The sequence below is a fragment of the Mugil cephalus genome, chromosome 23 (assembly GCF_022458985.1).
Source record: "Mugil cephalus isolate CIBA_MC_2020 chromosome 23, CIBA_Mcephalus_1.1, whole genome shotgun sequence".
NCBI classification, from domain to species: Eukaryota; Metazoa; Chordata; class Actinopteri; order Mugiliformes; family Mugilidae; genus Mugil; species Mugil cephalus.
In genome coordinates this window covers 3,900,336-3,920,640 of record NC_061792.1, presented here as the reverse complement: position 1 = coordinate 3,920,640, position 20,305 = coordinate 3,900,336, and the positions used below count along the sequence as shown (strand labels likewise).

The window sequence follows — 20,305 nt, the reverse complement described above, 5'->3', positions numbered from 1 at the left end:
ATTTCACAATGTTTTACCTCAATTGACAGATATGTCCTAATGACTTTTCTGTCCAGGGCTTACTGTGTCATCTCTATATACATCACTCATGGTACTGTTAAATTTTCATGCCTCACGTTATTATGCAGGCATTTACTTGTATGTGGCTGTATGTGAAGGAACCTTTTTTCTTAGGTCTTCCCTGACAAGATCAGAATCGACAACTGAATCTGCGTTCTGCTTTCTATAGTGAGGCAACAGGTAGCAAAGAGAAGGGAGGGGACATTATTTGCCGAGTGCCTAGTGTTAATTTCACACCCTGGCTGTCACCGTTAGCTCAGCTCCCCCTAAAAAACAGCAGAAGAGCTGTGATAGGATGAGAGAAAGCAGGCCTAATGGATCCAAGGCAAGGAAATCAAAAACAGTGGTGGGATGAGCCGATTAAAGGTGCTAACAGAATTTACGGATGTCAGAAAAAGTGACATTTTCTTGTTTTGTTATTTCAGGATCCTCTTTAGGCAAGGTAAGTTTTATCTCACCCTAATCACGAACAGCCTCCCCAACAGCTGTACATATGCAGAAATATTAATAACACCACTGAACATAAATGATCCCGGTGAAGACAGCTATTTAGCTGGTACATAATTAGCTCATCAGTATCTTGGTACCACGATTCAGAGTGTATTCGGAAATTAGTCTTCAGTTCACACTCCAAAGTTAGTTATTAAAAGTTATAGTTTGGGGCTTTTGCAGTTGCTTGTAAATGAACATCGTTCAAGTTGCATCAGTGTACACACTTCAGGAATTTTCAGAAACCCCACTGGCTATTCTTGGACGTGGATCAATAATTCATTTCATTTGGTCACTCAGCTCTTATCCCAGAGACTGGCGTTAAATGTTTCTCCACATGCATCCTCGGCCAGCACTTGAGATCCAATCTCAGTTTCGCACTCTTAAAACTGACATCTTTTTGGGCGGGCAGTAGCTCAGGACTGAATGATTGGCGGTTTCGATTCTGCCCTATCCCTGGCCGGTCCGTTGTGTCCTTGGGTAAGACACTCAACCCACCTTGCCCCCAGGTGTATGCTCCCTGGTGTATCAGAGGCCGAAGGCATGGAATGCCAGCCACGTTTCCGTCCGGGCGGCTGTGACTACTGAGGTAGTTTACCACCACCGGGGTGTGACTGTGATCTCAGCCTTGAGGAAGAGAACCCCTGTTGAGTTGGCGGTGATCCAGGATGCATTGTGTGTTCACACTACCTCCAAATATGATGTGAGATCAGATCGCTCAATTGATACCTGCAATTAAAGCCGGACCCTTGAGTCCGGATTGCCTAGGCTGCATGTTGATACAATGGTTAGATGAAGATATGGAAAACTTGAAATGCATGGCAAAAAAAATTGCCCATGCTTTGAGGGAAATGCTTGGTTTCTATGTGTTATGTCTTACATAAAGTAAAGCCATATTCACTTTAAACACAAGTGACTTTTGTCTTCATCCTGATTTGACGCAACCTTACAATACCTAGAAAAAGTATGTTTTTCTTTTTCTGTCTGTGAATAGAGTCTGATTGTAATTTAGAAAAGCTGGCCCACATCCTACGCTAAAGCTGTCGTCACACCTTAAGGTGTTTGTGTTGACAGTCAAGACCAATATCTCTCCTTAGAAACAGCTTCTTTTTCCCCTAGTTGACACAAATCAATTAGCTTTGCTTCTTTATTTTCACCAACAAGAACCTGGTGCAGATTATTATTTGTTTTTAATTAGCTCACAAATGGCGAGAATACAACCACCTCAAGGTTAGATACGCTTTTCAGACTGGGTGATATGTTGTTCTTAGCCGTTGAACAAAAGCATGAAATCTGTGTTAAATCGTACGCCTTAAGCAATCTAATCTGGAAAATAACATCTAGAAGGCAACGAGGCCATGTGAATAACTTGAATTTTGATGCGAAGCTTAAAGTTATTTCAAATTTGTCTGGAGACATCCTTGACTGGAAAATCGCCACGCGTGTACGTGTGTGTTTTTCCCCGACTGCATTTCTAATCTTAACACAGTCATAGCTCATACAGAGAGAATCTGAAATGCTCAGCGATACGAATTAAGCAGGTACGTTTCCCTCCCAGCTTCCTTCTCGCTTACGAAATTGCTGATAGCACTCTGCGGCGCGGCTCACCTCAGTTGATCATCTCGGCTTAAATCTTGTCAGAGGAAATGGGTTCCGATAGTTAGAAATCTGCGGAACAAAAAACAAAAATAGATAAAAACTGCCCTTTTGCCCATTTTCTAACAGACTGCTTGTTTATAGAGAGTGTCTCAGGGGTATTTTGTGAAAAGAATAACACTTAGTTTGCCTCCTGTCTAAGCTTGCTTATAGTGTACATGAGTAGATTAACTTTCTGCCTGCGCGGTAGCTTCTTGTGGGGGGCTGCAGATGTTCAGTGAGATTAAACCCATAAATGCTCTCCCAAGAAAGGAAACTTTCGGTCCAAAAACTCAAAGGAAAGGCAACGCCGACTCGTGACAGAGTACTTTTTGTTAGAAAACAGGTGTTAAAAAATCCTTTCAAAGTCAGCTGAGAGAGGACCACCTACCAGTGCCTGCTTTCGTTGAGGCTATAGAGATTGTCGCCGATACATTGAGCAGCACTGCTTTCCCTCCATCTTCCCGTGATGTTTTTCTGGACGTTTTTAACTGCAGTCTTTTTTCGAGTATTTGTACCGTACATCTGGTAGTGTTAGCGGCTGCCTTTTCAGATAAGTGTGCATTGCATTTACACTGTTGTTGTATTTCAGGACTATCCGGCCTTTCGCATAGGTAGTATGGCAGCACGGTAGTACGGTAAAGCGGTATGAGCTTCATCTTTATTAAAGTATTTCCACACACTTGATTAACTGCTGTTTGCTGCTATGACCGACTGGGCTCCTTACCTGCCTTCTCTGAGGAGCATGTGTTGTAATTGCCACGTGATCTGCGACTACGCGTTGTGATGTCAACATACGAAGAGGTCGACCAGTCTGGACAACCTTCACCACCTTCTAGATCACGTAGGGTGGTTCCTCTTGCACATTTATTTTGACGAGAGTCTCAGTTTAGTCAGGATCACTTTATCAAAATTAAAAAACTTTATATATTTACACAGCTTATCTTTGGCGGTACGGTCCTGTTTTGGGACCCCTTGCTCTTACGTGCACTTGCGTGGAAACCCAGGAAGAGCACACATTCCTGGCCTTCACAAGCCGTCGTGAAGGCCTCCAGAGCAAGTTTGAGATGCATAAATACTAGATGTATTTATCTATCATGGATACATACATACGTCTGACTCAAGCAAACATGTAAAATCAAAAGGTAATGCTGATGAGATAGCACGGTACTAGACAGACTAGCACAATGGAGGAGCTGGGGAGAAGGTGGGTTCCTGAAAGGCTAGCATTGCATTTTAATAGGATTTAAATAGGGCGCGCTGAACACAATTGTCCAATAGGAGGCTGTGAGTCATCAGCTGGTTGAAGCAGCTGCCCGCTGTTAACCATTATTTTAGGCTTGACAATGTGACCATTGCATGACTAGGCCATGAAGGGGTCCGTAGTGTATAGTCTAGTGGCATAATTCCCCATAATCTATGGGTTAATAAACATTTTACACAAAGTGTAATGCCTGTCTGCATTAGATGTGGTTACTTAAAGCGTTTACGTAAAGGAAGTTGGTCTGACTTTTACGCTAGTATCGGACATCATGTGGATATCGGAATTGAGACATATGTGAAAGTGATTTCGTCTTTCTTCTTTTTGGACATTGTACAGTTTTTGATTTTAAATACTTTGAAAACTTTTGAACACAATGTAATTCTGTACAGATTGCATACAAAATGCTTTCCTGAGGAGGGAACCCAGTGAATTTGCGGTCCATTCTTTACATTCTTTATTTAAACATTCTTTACATATTCACATTTTAGCTACCTCACAACCTCGGCGCGTAACAAGTCAGTCGTCACAGAAGACACATTTTACCAAAGAAACAACTAAATCCTTACAAAGCATTTATATATATTTATTTATGAAATACACAAATGCAAAAAATGTTCGGATTTTCATCCACTTTTAAATTTAGGTGTTGCAATCCGTGAGCATCCTTCCTGCATATTTCTTTTGTGTGTGTGCCTCGTCTCTTCTTTCCTATGCACCTCCAGCTGCCTCAAGTCCTTATTTCTGCAGCAGGTGATTGAGTGCATCTGGTGCTACTCGCTCATCAAAGAGAGAAGGCACAATGGTTCAGTTAGCACCCGTGGGCCAGTTTGGCAGCATTCGTGCTTTATGGGTTGCTTACTCCTTTCTGAGGGTGTTGTCTTCTTTTTCTGCTTCATGTTTATGCATCCTGGAATCGCTTTCAACGCTTCACCCATGCAATTTCTATTACCCTTTTGAGAAGTTTCTGTTCACCGTGTGTACTTTTTTCTCTGATTCTGGAGACAAATAATTTTTTAAAAGCGGTACTCAGCTTTACAAGCCTACCATTTAAAGATAGGATTTGTGACTTTTTGAAGGGAGTCGGTGCTTGTGGATCTGTTCCTTTCAAAGAGCCATTTAAAAGACTGGCTCATTTTGATGCCTATTTATTTTTAAGATGCCAGTCTGGGGGTAACAATTTTTTTCCCCCCCTCAAAATCAGCCCTGAGATAAGGTAAGATTTGGAACAGAATCATTCAAACTTAGACATCCCACCAATACATATTCTTTTGGTGGGATATGAAAGTTGATCTACATCTAAATTATATAGACCCCTTCATGGCCTACGTCACTGTGACATCACTACTTTAGCTGGAGGCAAAACAGAGGGAAGCTGGAGGCGAACACTATCACTTTTAACCATGAAAATGTCGTCTTCTTGTATTTTTTACTGCCAAAGCCGAATTCAAGAACATTGAGTGAGAGTGTAGGGGTCGGTGAATATAGTCCCATCAGACAGAGTCAACTTTTTAAAATAACACTTGTCCGTTCTTGGAAAAACATTGAAATATGCTAACTGCCGTTTATAGGCTGTAGTGTTTGCATCCAGTTAAGCCCCGCCCCTCAAAAAACGTCACATTGTTTACAAACCGTGAAGGGGTCTACATTCTAGATAGATGAAGTTATTGCTCACCACTATACCAGGTCCATCACCAGCACCGCCTCAAAGCAACACAGTTCCCGTCGTTTGTTTTAAAGAGCCGCTCAATAGATTCAGTTCGTCCATGAACATCACAACTCTACTACTCTCAAACCCTCTCTGACTAAAGTGGTTCTCTTTATCTGTATTTTGTCTCACCTAATTTATCAACTGTCTTTTCCTCTAGTATAAATCATAGTTATAGTTCCTGTGTATAGTCTACTACTTTTAACACACAACTCCATCTGTATAATACATTCATAGTACATCACAGGTTTTGATCTTTAAATACTGTCCATATGCAATAAAACCAACCACACTATTTATGCTGCAGTCACTTACTGCTTATTGCACTTCTGGCTAAATGCTTAACTGCATTTCGTTGCTCTGCATTTATACATGTGTAATGACAATAAAGTTGAATCTAATCTAATCTACTATCGCTGTTTCAACAGCAGGAGTAGTGACACACAATAACAGTTTCTGCGGTGGATACAGTTCCCCCATTTGACACATTTACGCAATGACACATTCGCAGAATGAATACTTAAAATTCTGATTCACTGCCCCGAAAAATGCCAAGCGCAAATTCTCCCGCCACAGGCGCCTCGGGAAAGCAGCCACCTTCGGCGAGGACCCTACGCATCTGTGCCATCACCTATTTGAACCGCTGCCATCAGGCAGACGTCGCGAAGCCCTCCGCGACCAGACCGAACATCGGTTTCTTCCCCCGAGCTGTGGCCGCTCTGAATCAGCTAGAGTAACTCTCTGGCTGACTCAAATCCAAGTCAGTATTTTACATTGCGACCATGATATGTAAATAGCCCCTATCTTTCCTAGATGACAATCTGCACAAGACTGGACATATTGCTTTCCGAAATTAGACATCTTTTGAAAGGTCTTATGAATCAAACGGTGCGAACCGTCTTAACGTACCAATTGCACAGCAACGGACGTTCCTCGTGGAATCTCTTTTGCAAACTTGTTTCCGCCAGGGCGAAAAATCTGCTACATCCACGAAACATCTGCTGCTAGAGGGGTCTATGAGGAGGACACATGTTTGTCCAACTCGCTCAGCGTGCGTGTACCCTTTAAATCATTCTCCATCGGTGAGCACAGGCCAGTTTCTGAGGTTCAAGTGGTCCCTTCTGAGAGCTGTAATTACGGGAACATCCATTCTGCTCGGGAGAACTGTTTGCACTGTCAGAGCGTGGAAGCACAAAGAGGTTGGCGCGGAACACACGAGAGAGTAATTTTTAATGGGTGTAAGAGTGCGCAGTGGTCATTTGTGTGCCTTTTCCCATAGCACGTTCCTCCTTTTGCCTTTTTTCTGGCTTTGTTTTCCCTGTTCTTTTATCTGTTTTCATCAGTGGTTTCTTCACTTATCACTCACTCCCGCCAATGCTGTCCACAGCCCATTCATATAATATACCCACACACACACACAGACACTTCCAAATACACACTACTGGCGTGGATAATGACTCTATAATGGCAGGTCTCGGGACGGTGCCGAGAGGCGCCGGTGGAGGGTAGAGAAGGCTGGAAGAGGAGGAGAAATAGGCACAGGGAAGAAAATAAGAAGGGAGAAAGAGAATGAAATGTGAGATAATGTGTGTGGGAGAGTAAGACAGAGAGAGTGGGAAGGAAAGAAAATTGAGGCAACAGTAAAAAGAGTTTTTTTTTATGGGAAGGAAAGTGCATTTTCCTTTGCTCTCACTTTTCTTTCCGTCACATGCTCGTGCACTGTAGGTGCAGACGTGGGGGTCTCCGCGTGGCAGCCATCATTGCATAAATGCATGATCGATGCGGGGAAAGAGATTTCTGCCACAGTAATCAGGAATGATCCATGATGCCATTTACACGCAATGCCGCCGGCAGAACATAAAGAATAAAATGTTTCTTTCAAAGAAGGCTGTCTTTACTTTGCTTACGTATCGTCTGTGTCCTTGCCCGTCTCAACAATTTATCCAACACTTTCTCATGAATAACTACTTCAGGGTACCTTTTTCTATATTTTTTTTCTTTTTCAGTTTTAGCTACACCGTTAAAAGTGATAGATACTAGAAAAAGTAATAGATAAATGGTTGTGAGATTAATAGAAAGCAGGTGAACGTACTAGAAAAGTGGCCTTGAAGTCAGCCCCACATCCACTGCCCACAAACTTTTTGGTATGGAGTTGTTCTGTTGGGAACTCATTATCTGCTGGAATAATCAGATCAAAAAAAATGGCTGGTGATTGAATTATCCAGACTACTAGATTCTGATAGTGTCTGACTACACCCTAACCCTAACTCTATGGGAAAAGCAGCAAGTTTGAACAAATCTGCAAAATTTTCTAACCCTAACCCTGCCGGGAAAGCAGCAAATTTGAACAAATCTGCTAAACCTTCTAACCCTAACCCTAACCCTAACCCTAGTCTTCCAACCTCTCCGGCTACTACTAAGGCTAAGAAACAACGCTTCCCCACTTTCAGCTATCTTTAAATTTAGTGTAGACCTGTTTTCTGGGGTCGGGCTGGAAACTTCGGATGATATACACTACCAGTCAAAAGTTTGGGCACACCTGCCCATGTAACTCAATGAGAATGTGTGTCCAGGCTCTTGTATAGCCTCTGCAGCTGTCACTTTCAGGTTACTTATGTACATTAAGTTAAAGTGCTTATAATTGTATCTGCGTCTTGTTCAGACAGGGAAACCGCCTGTGGAGGATCTGTTCTCGGACCTGTGCGATGGACGACGTCTTCTAGAGCTGCTGGAGGGACTGACGGGACATGCGTTGGTATGAGCGCATGCGACATGCACACAGATAGATGCGTAGCAAAAGCAGATGCAAACATTTCAAGACACATCCCAGAATGAGATCCAGCAGTGATGTTCGATGCTACCGATTTCCTTTCTGATCCAATACTGAGTAAAATTCTGATACCGACACAGTGCAAATTCACCTAATGTTCCTGGCAAATCTAAAGAAGTGGTGTATTTCAAATCATAGCTTCTTAAACAATACAAGACATCAAAGTTATCTCATTTATTTATTTTAAACTCATCATAAATGCCTCATATTCTGTGTTGTTGTTTATCCTGAGGTGTTTCACAAGGTTTTGTCATGTTGCCAGTTTAGTTACTTTCCGCTGTGTTTTGTTGATGATGTAGGGGTAGGGATGCAAAATTCTGTGAATTTTCAAAGCTGGAAACTTTCCATGGGAATGAATGGGAATTAATGGGAATAAGGCGGGAATTATCAAAGTTGAAGCCTAGGAACATAAATATGGTTGGTAGAAAAACCACACTACTTCCTACAGAGCTATTGAGGCTACACTCCCCACATGCAGTGTACTTTCCTCCATCACAAGCACAATGATTTCTAGAATTCTGAACTACTAAAACCACTTTTCTGAGCCCACAACACAGATACAGTATTGAAGCCACACATTTAAATGTTTTGTTCTTTCCATTTGTTCAGCTTACTCTCTGCATATTGGCATTTTGTCACTTTATTTAACAGAGGTATGGAAGCATTCCACACCAGCTAAAGTTGATGCAAAGTCTTTCTTTATGTGCAAATATTGTGCAAAGATGTGAGTTCTTGTTGTCAGTCAGTTTTTGTTGTTCTTTTAATTGTGTCCTTTTGCTGCATGTCTGCCCACAAATTCCCAAATTCCCCAAATTCCTTAACTAAAGTTTCCGTGGAAAGTTTACAGAAATTTACCGGAAACTTCTGCTCCTTTGCAACAACAGTGTCTTATGATGCTACTCACAGGTAGAAGTGTATTGGGTAAACCCACCAAATGCTAACCTTGATGGTTTTAGAAAGTTATTCATTCAATTTTATAATCATTTTGGGTTGCAGTGTTTGTAGTAACTGCAACCACCCCATGATATTTCCCAAGCTTTAGGGGGGTTTCCTACGGTACCCATGCTTTTCAAGAGAACTTACACTCACTTAGACCTGTTCTATAGGAAAGGCAAAGACTGCAGTTTAACAGCACTACAAACTACGCACTCCAAGGTAATCAACCAGCTGAATTACCACCTTTCTCACAATGTTTCAACATCATCTGAACATCAGAACAGTCATTAAGGGGGTATTAAGGTAACTATGAGAATGTATCAGTTTTTACTGGTGTTCCTAGCGTTTTGGCAAAACTGTGGGTTTATTTTCTTCCACTGTAACTAGGTCCGTACCAAGCCATATGTTCAGTATATCACAAGATTTCCATTGTACCGAGTCATTTTACTACAAGAAATATATGTTAAAAACCACATAGCATACTGACCTTAAACTAATCTCAGCCTGAATGCTAAAATCAATCATTTCAAGGAAGGTGCCTTAAGAAGGGAAGAAACTTTTGGAATTGGCACCAAGATTGAAAACCTAAACTAATTCTTGGAGGGAAAGAAGTGCACTCACATGCTGGCAAAGCCTAGAGTCTTAATCAAACTTCCCACTCCCACTCCCACCTTGTTTCTCTTCTCCCTTGCAGCTATCCACTCACCTCCTCCACTTTGTCTGATTGGAATCCTCTCTGCTCCTCTACCTCTCAGACTTCTCTTCCTTTCTTTGTCTCCCTCACCAAGTCTCTTCCTCTTCCCACTACCCTTCTCCCTTCGCCTCTGTTTCGCTCTGTCTCATACAAAGACACCTTTGCCCCTTATGTGTTGCCGTGCACTAATTGCCGTGGCGCACACAAACACGCACTTCATTGTAATGTGGCCATTTGCGGCGCTCGCCAAGGCGCCCCCGGGCAAGGTCTTCTGATGCATTCCTCTGTCTGCTTTGTGTGTAGGTGAGGTTGGAGAGAGGCATCACGCGCGTTCACTCGCTCAACAATGTCAACCGTGCTCTGCAGATCTTGCAGAAGAACAATGTGAGTATCCGCACATAAGCAGTTCCCTTTATGCAGTTGTGATTAGGCGTGCGCATTGTGCAACATGGGCTTCTTGGCATCAGTCATACATTCAGTAAATCTGTAGTGACACTCAGCAAACAATAGATACATATGTGATGCCACGTGCCTTCTAATGTACCCTTTTGTTACTATGTATGAGGTTTTATTTTAGACAAAAAAATGGGTAAAATTTTGGTTATTTGCCAATATAAAGTGCGAGCGATAAGTTATTCCTTTATTCCATGAAGTGCAAGGGATAAAAGCACAGTTTGGTATTCTGATGTTAAAAAGCCCCATTTATGAGTTAATTTTTTTTTTTACAATTATTGTCAATCTGGGGGTGGGAATAAATCTGAGGCAAACAAAAAAAAAAGATTAAGGCTGTCTCGAATCCTTTTTTCTTTAATAGAAGTGGCTGAATGGGCCTTGATGTTTTCCCTTCTTGCTCAGAGCTCATGGAGATTTATCTCTTCAAATTCAATGGAAATACAAAATCGGCTTCACAATCTGACACTTGAGGCTTTCCTTTGTAAAGCTTACAGTCAGGGCTAGCTCATGAGACACTGAACCATCCTTTACTTAAGCTTTTAACATAAAAACATACATGAATAAAACTTGTAGGACAGGAAAATTCATAATGTGAAACGATGTTTCTGTTTAAATAGAATAGAACAGCTTTTTTTCTTGTCAACGCCGCTCCGTCTCCTCATGCATTCTCTAGCCTGGAAGGAGGAGCCCTTTTTCTATGTCTTCACAAACAGTGATCGGCATATGTTACTAATTATACCATTAAATGTGGCTTAGAAGATGAACATTAAGTAAACACTCCAAAATCCAATAAAGCGCAGGACAGAGCAGCTAGCCTCAAACCTTTGCTGTAAGCTAACCTATATCCTTACATTTGGAATAAATGCTTGATTACTATTACCGCCTACTGTTCATTCTTTGCAAAGAGCAAAATATCCCTCTCATTCTTACCTGCTATAGCCATCCAGGCAACTTAAACATGTAGCGAGACTTAAAGGTTGACAGACCCTTTTGTTCACACATAAAGAAAAAAAGCTCACCGATGGGCACTTTCAGGAAAAACAAAAAGGTGGTGTTAGGGTAATGGCAACGCACCATTGCTGCAGGTTGGGGAGGGATGCAAGACCGAGGAGGTAAAAACAAAGTTATTCCCTTGACAAATTCCAGACAAAAGCACAACTTCCCAGCGTTCAGACACTTTGAATTTTATCAATAGCACGAACCACTGTGAGTGCTTTAACGGATTGCCAGCAATCGTTCCGGTTTCAAAGGGTTAAGGGGTCGTCCTGCAAAAATGTTGTGAACACCGGAGTTAGGTTAGGCAAGACAACATCCTTGCATTCTAGAAGCCATCATGACATTTGCGTATTCGTTCTCCAGGTTGAACTGGTGAATATCGGAGCAGCCGACATCGTTGATGGGAACCACAAACTCATTCTCGGGCTCATCTGGAGCATCATTCTCCATTGGCAGGTGGGTGCGCTAACCCTAACCCTAACCCTCCCCTTAACCCTAACCCTTAGACCGAAAGAAGGCCTGTGCTTTCTTGTAAGTCCGTGGCACACCAAATCAGTTGGCTGTTTGCAGATGTCAGACCATGGGCGAGTGTCTGTGGACCTAGGTTTTTTTTTGTATCAGTGTGTACTGCACCGTTGCCCCCAGTGGGGCAAGTTTCTGCAGCTTTTCAGCCGTTTCGGCATCTCAAAATGACAGTGGTTTCATGAAAGGGTTGACCGTGACTGATGGATCAGCCCAGCAAACCACTGTACATGAACATCTGGAAAGAATACCTCTAGACTTACTGATCAGCACTGTATAAGTTTTTGTTGCTGTTCCTAGCTTTGTAGCCTGCAGAGTATGTACAGTATGTATCCACTAGCCATTGGCTACAGTCTTAGCCATGCGGATGGACATGCGGGAACCCCTGGTTCCCGCATGTCCATCAGTATCTTTCCAGCATTGATATGTCGAATGCGTGCCGTTTGTTGGATTGTGCCTGTCAAGGTAAAGTCAGGCAGCAGTCACGTTGCATGGGAGCTCAAAGCAAACCTGAAGGGAGGTGAGAAAAGAAAAACTGAAAAGTTTCTCTGTGAGACAGAAAAGCACATTGATGCCTCAAGGTAAAATACTTCTACTGTGTAGCTCTAAAACCTGCATAAAAGTCTCGTAGATCTCTGTTCCATAATCCATAACAATGTGCACACTGTGCAGTTTAATACCAAGGAACAGCATCCTGTGTTTTAGTTAGTATACAAAAAGGATCTTCCTAGCACTGCTACGCAACCATGCCAAACAGTGAGGAAGTAACATCATCTATATACAGTCTAGTTCATACTTCACTATCCGTATTAATTAATCACTTAGGCCTTCACTTGACCATTGAACTGATTCAAGCTCTTACTTTTCAAGCATAACTCTGTTTGCCTCCTGTAATAATAAATACATTTCTATTATTCAGCTGTGGCCAACATATTTTATTCATATATTTCACCATCCAGAGTATAAGGCATAACAGATTCAGAGGGATTATTCTTTTCAGTTCCCAAACTTGAATTTGACACTTTTTTTAAAAAACTATTTTAACCAGTCCTATGTTAATCTCAGAAAAAAATTAACCAACCGACCAACCAACAAGTCAAGCTCTTCTTCACTTGATTTGTATGCCAGCATTTTTTTTCCCACCCATCTGATCAATAGCTTGATCAGATTATTTTTGAAGGACTGGGAATTTTTTAGGACTAAATGTTTGTTTCCGACCAGAAAAAAATGAGCAATCAAAAGGTTCAGTAACCAGCCCAGGGGTTAGAAGTAGTGTACATCCATCAGCCGCGTTAATTTGTGTAATTCGTATATTTCCATTTGCAACATATCTCCTTAAGCAGCTTTTATGTTGATGGACCTGAGTAATTAGAACCAACCCCATGTAAAGTCAGTAGTTTTAAAAGCTTACACTACAATACATTTTATTCCTCATTAAGCTGAATAGTAGCCTTTGTCTTGATCTCACTACTTTTAGCATAGACTTAATGGTGCGATTAATAGAAAAACAACAAATTCCATAATGAGCTGTGTGCATATAATATTTGCGGGGTGACGTGTAGGTCTGCATGTATGGCGTGTGAATAAGTTTGTCAAAAGCTCCTCCTATCCTGGAGGATATCGTTTGCCTGTGAGTGGATACGACTGCGAGTGTTTCATTGTGTGGGAGTAAGTGTGTGTGTCATTGCCCGTGTGTGTGTATATATATAACAATCTTTGTCAAAGTGCCCCTCTAATTAAAGTGGAAATGCATGCAGTGACCTACTCCCAAATGAGTCCCTTTCTTTACCCGGCAGGCCACGTTATGTGTGGAATCGCTAACAAACCTGTGTGTGAAAATAGGCCTGGAACTCTATTAATAGGTTCAGTTGCAACTGTGCAATAGCACCAATGGCTTCTTCCTCCCAAAACTTACTCTCAGTGTTTGCTCCCAGTCCTCCAACCCATATAGTATAGGTTCTACCCACTGAGTTCAGATTGTAAGACTGTCTTGTGAATTACCGACTGTACCAACGAGAACAAATATCACATGCATTTTCAAGGTTTGAGACTTATGCGCACAAGGAATCAGGGCTAGAAGACCTTCGTTATCATGATAACAATAATAAATACACATTTATGGTTATGAAATAGTTATAAACTAATTTTGGTCCTTTGTGGTTATTGTTTTTAACAGGACATAAACTAAAATGAAAGTCCAATGTTTTGTTCACCCATCCATCCACCTCCTAAATATTTTTGGCATTTACCAGTACCAAGTACACAAACTTTGGTTTAGACTTAGGTTCCAGTCTAAAGTACAGATGGCAGGACGCAGTACCACCTACAGTTGCAACAGGAGTACTTGATGACTGCCGCAGAATGCTTTCTGAATTGTACAAGTTATGTCCAAATGTGTTCTGGCTAAAATGGGTGGAGCAAAAGCACACCTATGTTTGGACTGTACTACTTCTTGGGCAGCAAGGGATGCCGTTCCACAAGAACACAAGTACAGAAAAGAACACCTGACTTCCTCATATTACTCTTGTTATAAATACAGTGGCCACTAGGGGGCTCTGTCAGAAAGAAGCATAATTACACAGTATAGTAGACGTTTGTACAAACGTTTGTGCGGGGACAATCTCCAACATCAAAAGTGAGAAATCACTAAGGAGTATAACGTCAACTCTGGCTGTGCTTTGCTTTGCTCGGTCCAACAGAATGTTACAAAAAAGTAAGTCTGAAGAAAGTTGATTTGGAAACGGTTTAATGTACATGTCACAGACTGCAACTAGACGACATGTCTCCACTTCCTACCATTAGCCCCACTGATGTGAGGTTTACCTCCAACAGAAAGAGATGATGTCTTTTTATTGGGTATCAGTACGTTGTTATATGTAAGGGGATAACCATCTCAATCTTTCATATATGGAGCGTGTTTGTACCATACACCATTTCACACACAAATTGCAATCTTGTTTACTATGTAGAGAGAAAAGAAGTTAATACAATAATCAGTTAATTCATTAAGAAAGTCAAGATTCAGGAGAGGACATAGTAAAGTTTGAGCATGGAGTTTCGAGGTAGTTAAGGGGAGAAGTGCTGGGAAACATAAACCACTTTAACGTGCGCACGGAGGCCTATGCGGCTGACAGAGAGGTGAGGGAAAGATGTGCATTAGCAATGCACAACCGGGCAGCGAAAGTGTAACGTCTCCCCCTCAGAGCCCTGAACAAGCGCTCCAAAACTGTCACTCACAACTGCCAAAAAAAATATAATAAATAAAAAAAATATCCAGCCTGTGAGGATTCAACCACGTCCACACACAGGCTGCTGCGCGGATATGTGTGTCCTTTGACTGTGTGCACGCTGCCATGTGGAGGTACGGCCGTGTGAATATGCAAATCACCCATCAAAACCTTACTAGATAGCAGCTCATTTTTTTTAAATGTCTCTTTATGGTAATCATCATTTTTAGCATGGGTTTTATTATTGTTCAGCTTAACAGGGGTAAAAAAAAAAAAAAGGAAAAAAAAGTGATTAAAATGTGGTTCGATGATGGAGAGTGGCTATTGATGTATTTGATAGTAACCACAAATGACTGCCAACTGCTAACCTCTGTGTTCTCTTTATGTGAATTTTGAATAGTTATTCCATTTGAACTGACAGAAAAAAAAATTACACATGCCAACATAGAATAAAAAGTGGATTTCCCACAGGTTACAGTGTGGACATTTGTTAACCACTAAATTTCTTATAAGAATGTGAGTTGGGTAATACGCTGTTTGGATTTCATTATTGGGATTGTTTGACTGGATACAAGAACAAAAAACTGCCACTGGGCACAGTTAGATAGTTCCACAACCAATCAGACCAACAAATTATGTGCCATTAAAGGATGGAAGCATTTGCCGAGAATGAATTGCTTGTAATTGTTTGTGCTTTAAACAAACACACACTCACAAAAGAAAAAAAAAAATATCGGTGTTTGAAACTTCATCCTAGGGAAAACATATACGTTTGGGCCAGATTTCATGGCAATCCATCCAACAGCTGCTGAGACATTTCGCTACAAGCAGAAATGGCAACCTGTCACCTGTTGTGATAGATATCAAGGTATGTCACGGAAAAACTGAAAACGTCAACCTGCCAGAGGAAACGCCAAAGAGTCACCATAGCGAGTTGAACACAGCTGTTGAATGTCTCGTCACTGTCATTGTGAAGCTTGGTAAACTTCTAAAAATGGCCGTGGATGCATTCTTGTAACGGATTTGACCAGGTGGGATTGGTTAAACAGCAGTCCATTCCATCCAGCTGATGCAGAAAAAAAAATCCTTCACAACACAACTGGACAGTCATCCAACCAATCAGAGCCATTGTGTCATAAACAAATTCAACTCTACAGCGTTCAGATGACATATGGACTTACTCTTGGTCACTGGTTGGCCCGGCAGATCTTCCCAGAGCCTAATCAGTACCTAGAAGAAAGGTTCCAGACCTCTCAAATAAGTTCTGGGTGGGGAAATTTGTCTTGCTTCCGGGCTAGACTGAAGTAGAACATGTAAGGATGAAAACCGGAGAAGCACCATATCTGTTGCTTGTCAAGAAACATAAACGTCTGGGCCAGATTTCATGGCAATCCATCCAAAAGTCGTTTAGATATTTCACTGCAAGTCTAAACAGTAACTTGTGAGTTGTTGTGACAGACATCAAGGCATGTCACTGAAATATGTTAACCTACCAGGGGAAATGCCAAAGAATCAGGTAAACACAGCTGCTAGAGTTCCTGAAAATCCGTACCAGGTTAGAGAATAAAAAACGACGGAATACTGAACTGAGGGCTACAGAAAACAGTTTCACAATTTTAACAGTTTTAGTTTTTGGACAGGTTTTGGGTAGCTCTTGCCATCTTGTTTGGTTTGGGACACAGCTTGTTAATATTCAGGCTCCCTTTTCCATCTTGGACAGCCTTTGAGATCCCTTTTAAGAACTCTCAGGAGAAAAGTTTATAATTATAAAAGGTCAGATTGTTGCATATTTGATCAAACGCATTGTTGGACACCCTGAAGGAGCTCAGAGTGGAGCTCCTTCACATTGAAAGAAAAAGCTTCGGGTAACTGGTGAGGATGCATCCTGGGAGCCTCCTGGGCATGGCCAGCTGGAAGGGGACCACTCAGTGATAGGCTCAGAATGCGCTGGCGGGAACAAATATCTTGTCTGGCCTTGGAACACCTTGGGATATCCCTCACCGGGAACTAGGAATGTGCTGCCGGATAAAGGGACACCTTGGTGGAGATTTTCAACCTCCATGGTGTGAGATTCTAAGAACTGCGGAGTTCTGGACAATCAGGTTCTACAGCTTAAGCGTACATGTAAATATCTGCTTCAAGGGTAATACTTTGTTTTTTGTGTGCGCAGGTAAAGGATGTAATGAAAGATGTGATGGCGGGCCTGCAGCAGACCAACAGTGAGAAGATTCTGCTGAGCTGGGTTCGTCAGAACACACGGCAGTATCCTCAGGTATGTTTTTATACCTCCCCAGTCAATCCTACCATCAACCCCCAGGATGTCAGACTATTAGAGTCACCAAAAAAGAGCAGTCTTGTTCGGTGCCCATGTGAATCAAGCGACTGTGTCTGACTCCATTTTTAAAGCAGTAGCCTCGGGTTTAATGAGCAGATTCGGGAACTGATGTCCTTTATCTGTTTCCATCTTTCTTTTTATATCACTACTAAAGACCTTATGGTTTCCCTAGTTGTCTGTCTTACTTGGCAGCCTAAACCACACATGACATGACTTTGCGAGGACGTGCCAACTACTGTCACACCTAGAAACTCTAAGTGTTCCGGCCTAGGATAAACCAAGCTAAGTCTAGTTAGAGAGGACTTTCCGGAATGGTTCATTTGTGGTGTGATCACAAGCAGACAGGCAGTTTGATCTTCCATTTTCGGTATGATTAATTCCTGAAATCCAAAACTGTTTGCAAGAATGCGGTGTTGAGGGATGCAGCCTGACAAAGACGCACACAAAAGTGAAAAACATGAAAAGGTGTTGACCTGGCCTCAGAATTCCCTAGATCCCAGACTGATCAAGTATCTGTAGGGTGCACTGGAACAAGCTGCGATCTGTGTTTATATATCACATATTTAACCCCAAGGTTGATATTTTTAATTAGCTAGCTAATGCTGATACAATCAACTGACAGTCATCACAGAAAGAAGGAGCCTTGTGCATTAAGGACTGAAATACACGGCTTGTTTGAAAAATACCACAATTGATGAAATGCTTGAGGGAAACAGGACTGCAACTAATGGGCCGAAGTTTAGTGAACGTTCAGTTAACTTTTCAGTACTTTCCCGGGCTTTGAAATACATTTAAAACCCATTTGAGCCCCCGCGGGCCACCACTCCATACAGCTCAGGCAGGCCATCGGAGGGTGAAAAGATGTCTTCAATCCAATGATTCCCTCTGAAAATGGAAACCAGTACTGGGGCAGCTGCGTTTCAACCATGGATGTCATACTGCATTTACAGGTTGGCCGTTTAATATCCATTATCTCTGTCCTCAGGTCAACGTGGTTAACTTCTCCAGTAGCTGGAATGATGGATTGGCCTTCAATGCCCTCATCCACAGCCACAGGTACTATAGAACTGCGTCTGTGTGTGTGTACCTGTAAGCAGATAGTGAAACAAAGAAAATGAAGAGGAGTGGATTGACAGGGAATGTCAAAGAGGGTGCGAAAACGGTGGTCACACATTCCACTAGACAATTATATTTAGAGGTAGAAACTTTTTCGTAGCCCAAGTAGTCGGAGAAGAGGAAAAGAGTCGAACAGAGGGGGGAGATCATGTCGAGTAGAGGGAAGCCAACTAAAAGACTAATCGTTTATTTTTTTATGCGAAAAGTTGTTGATAGTAAATTTTGTCTGTGAGTTCAGAAAACCACAAAAGTGTCAAAGCTATAGCGAAGAAGACATGTTCCAAACAAGGAAACAAGGCTGGATGAAATGATAAAATCGGGTCAAGAGCAGACACAGGCAAGTGGCAACGAGTAAGAACATGGACAAACTGGCTTGAAACAAAGGGAAAGACAGGACTATATATATATATGCATGGGGTGATGAATGAGGGGCTTGCAGACAAAAGACACAAGGCAAGACGGGTAAGTGCAATCACAGGGCTGGAAAAAGACAAAGACAGGAAGAAGAATTTACTTAATTGCCAAGAGAAAACAATGATAAACCAGAAAGAAAACAATAAACCAAACTGGACAACAAAAGCTACCAAAAGTGGCTAAATAGTACAGGTAGGACAGTTCCTATAATTACCTACCAAAGACAGTTAAAGCTGAGAAACCTAATCAGATGTATAGAGTATTTTTTGTTTTCTCCTGTCTATTCTCCGCTATAATTCAGAAATGTTGTGGTTTTTAATTAAAGTCTATTAAATTCAGTTTTAGTTCAATTCAGTTTTATTTATATAGCGCCAATAACAATACAAATCGTCTCAAGACGCTTCACAAAAACCAGCCTGCAACCTCCAGAGCAAGCCTGAGGGCGACGGTGGTAAGGAAAAACTCCCTTTTAACAGGAAGAAACCTTGAGTAGAACCCAGCTCATATGGAGGGACCCATCTGCCGAAGGCCAGCTGGTTAGAAACAGAGAAGATAAAGAGAAAAGAAGAGCAGGAGAAACAAGATAAACAAACTTCTGTTATAGATACATACATCAAGCGGAAGGAAACATGTAGGGTCTAGTAATATAACACATAGCTGATGATCTGTGACAGTTTGTGAGTATAACAGGAATTATGGGCAGGTTGGTGAATTGTTCATCTAGGTAGGAGTGGACAACTGGAGGAGTCCATGATGACTGGGACAGATGTAGTTTATGGAGCTCCACAGGTCTGATACACAGCACTCCAGACCATGAAGACTGGACTGGTTGATGAGGCCACGGCAGCAGATGTAGTTTAGAACTCCACAGGTCAGATATTCAGCACTCCAGACCAGAGACCCTCACAAAATGATGGAGGGGGAGGAGAACGGAGGGGAGAGAGTAAGACACAGTGGTTAGTAAATTATAAGAGATAGAAAATAAAATGATAAGATATTAGAGGACAGGAGCCAGAGAAGAAAGAGGAGAGGACATGTCCTCAGTGCATCGTCCCAAATGTCTCCAAAGTTCCACCATACAACGATAGCTCAGCCTATCACCCACTGATCAAAGTTTTTTAGTACATATTTGTTAGTCTATTGGGTGTCTGTGGTGACATTTCCTGAAACTAATGTGACATCAAAACATAGCCAAGCTACTCGTCATCGCCCGCCATCAACCCCATGCACCTCTTGTTCTGACTTTGATCCAGTCAATGAATGTGGTGCTTTGTGGATTCCAGAAAGATCAGATGGGTAGAGGGTTTTTAAACGAAAGGGTTTGGTATGCCCACCATCAACCCTGTGCACCTCCCCCTGACTTTGATGCAGTCGGTGAATGTGCTCCTTTCTTGATTTTAAAAGATCAGATGGGTAGAGGGTTGAATGGCTTGAGTAACTTGAGATACAACATTTTTAACAAAAGCGTTTTGTATGCCCGCCATCAACCCCTTGCACCTCCTTCTGACTTTGATGCAGTCAGTAAATGTGGTGATTTGTTGATGAAAAACAAACAAAAAACAAACAAACAAACAAAAAACGATCAGATGGATAAAATGTTGAATGGCTTGGGTAACTTGAGTCACAACA

At 41.8% G+C, this 20,305-nt stretch overlaps 1 protein-coding gene across 11 annotated transcripts in view; it reads left to right on the top strand.

Moving 5' to 3' along the window:
- dmd (dystrophin) overlaps nucleotides 1-20,305 on the top strand; it is a 281,198-nt gene that overhangs the window by 95,979 nt on the left and 164,914 nt on the right. For all 11 annotated transcript variants that reach the window (XM_047576965.1, XM_047576970.1, XM_047576967.1 and 8 more), the window contains exons 3-7: nucleotides 7,816-7,908; nucleotides 9,917-9,997; nucleotides 11,426-11,518; nucleotides 16,982-17,083; nucleotides 18,132-18,202. In XM_047576965.1, coding sequence (XP_047432921.1) covers nucleotides 7,816-7,908; nucleotides 9,917-9,997; nucleotides 11,426-11,518; nucleotides 16,982-17,083; nucleotides 18,132-18,202 — 440 coding nt within the window. The remainder of the gene's footprint in view (nucleotides 1-7,815; nucleotides 7,909-9,916; nucleotides 9,998-11,425; nucleotides 11,519-16,981; nucleotides 17,084-18,131; nucleotides 18,203-20,305) is intronic.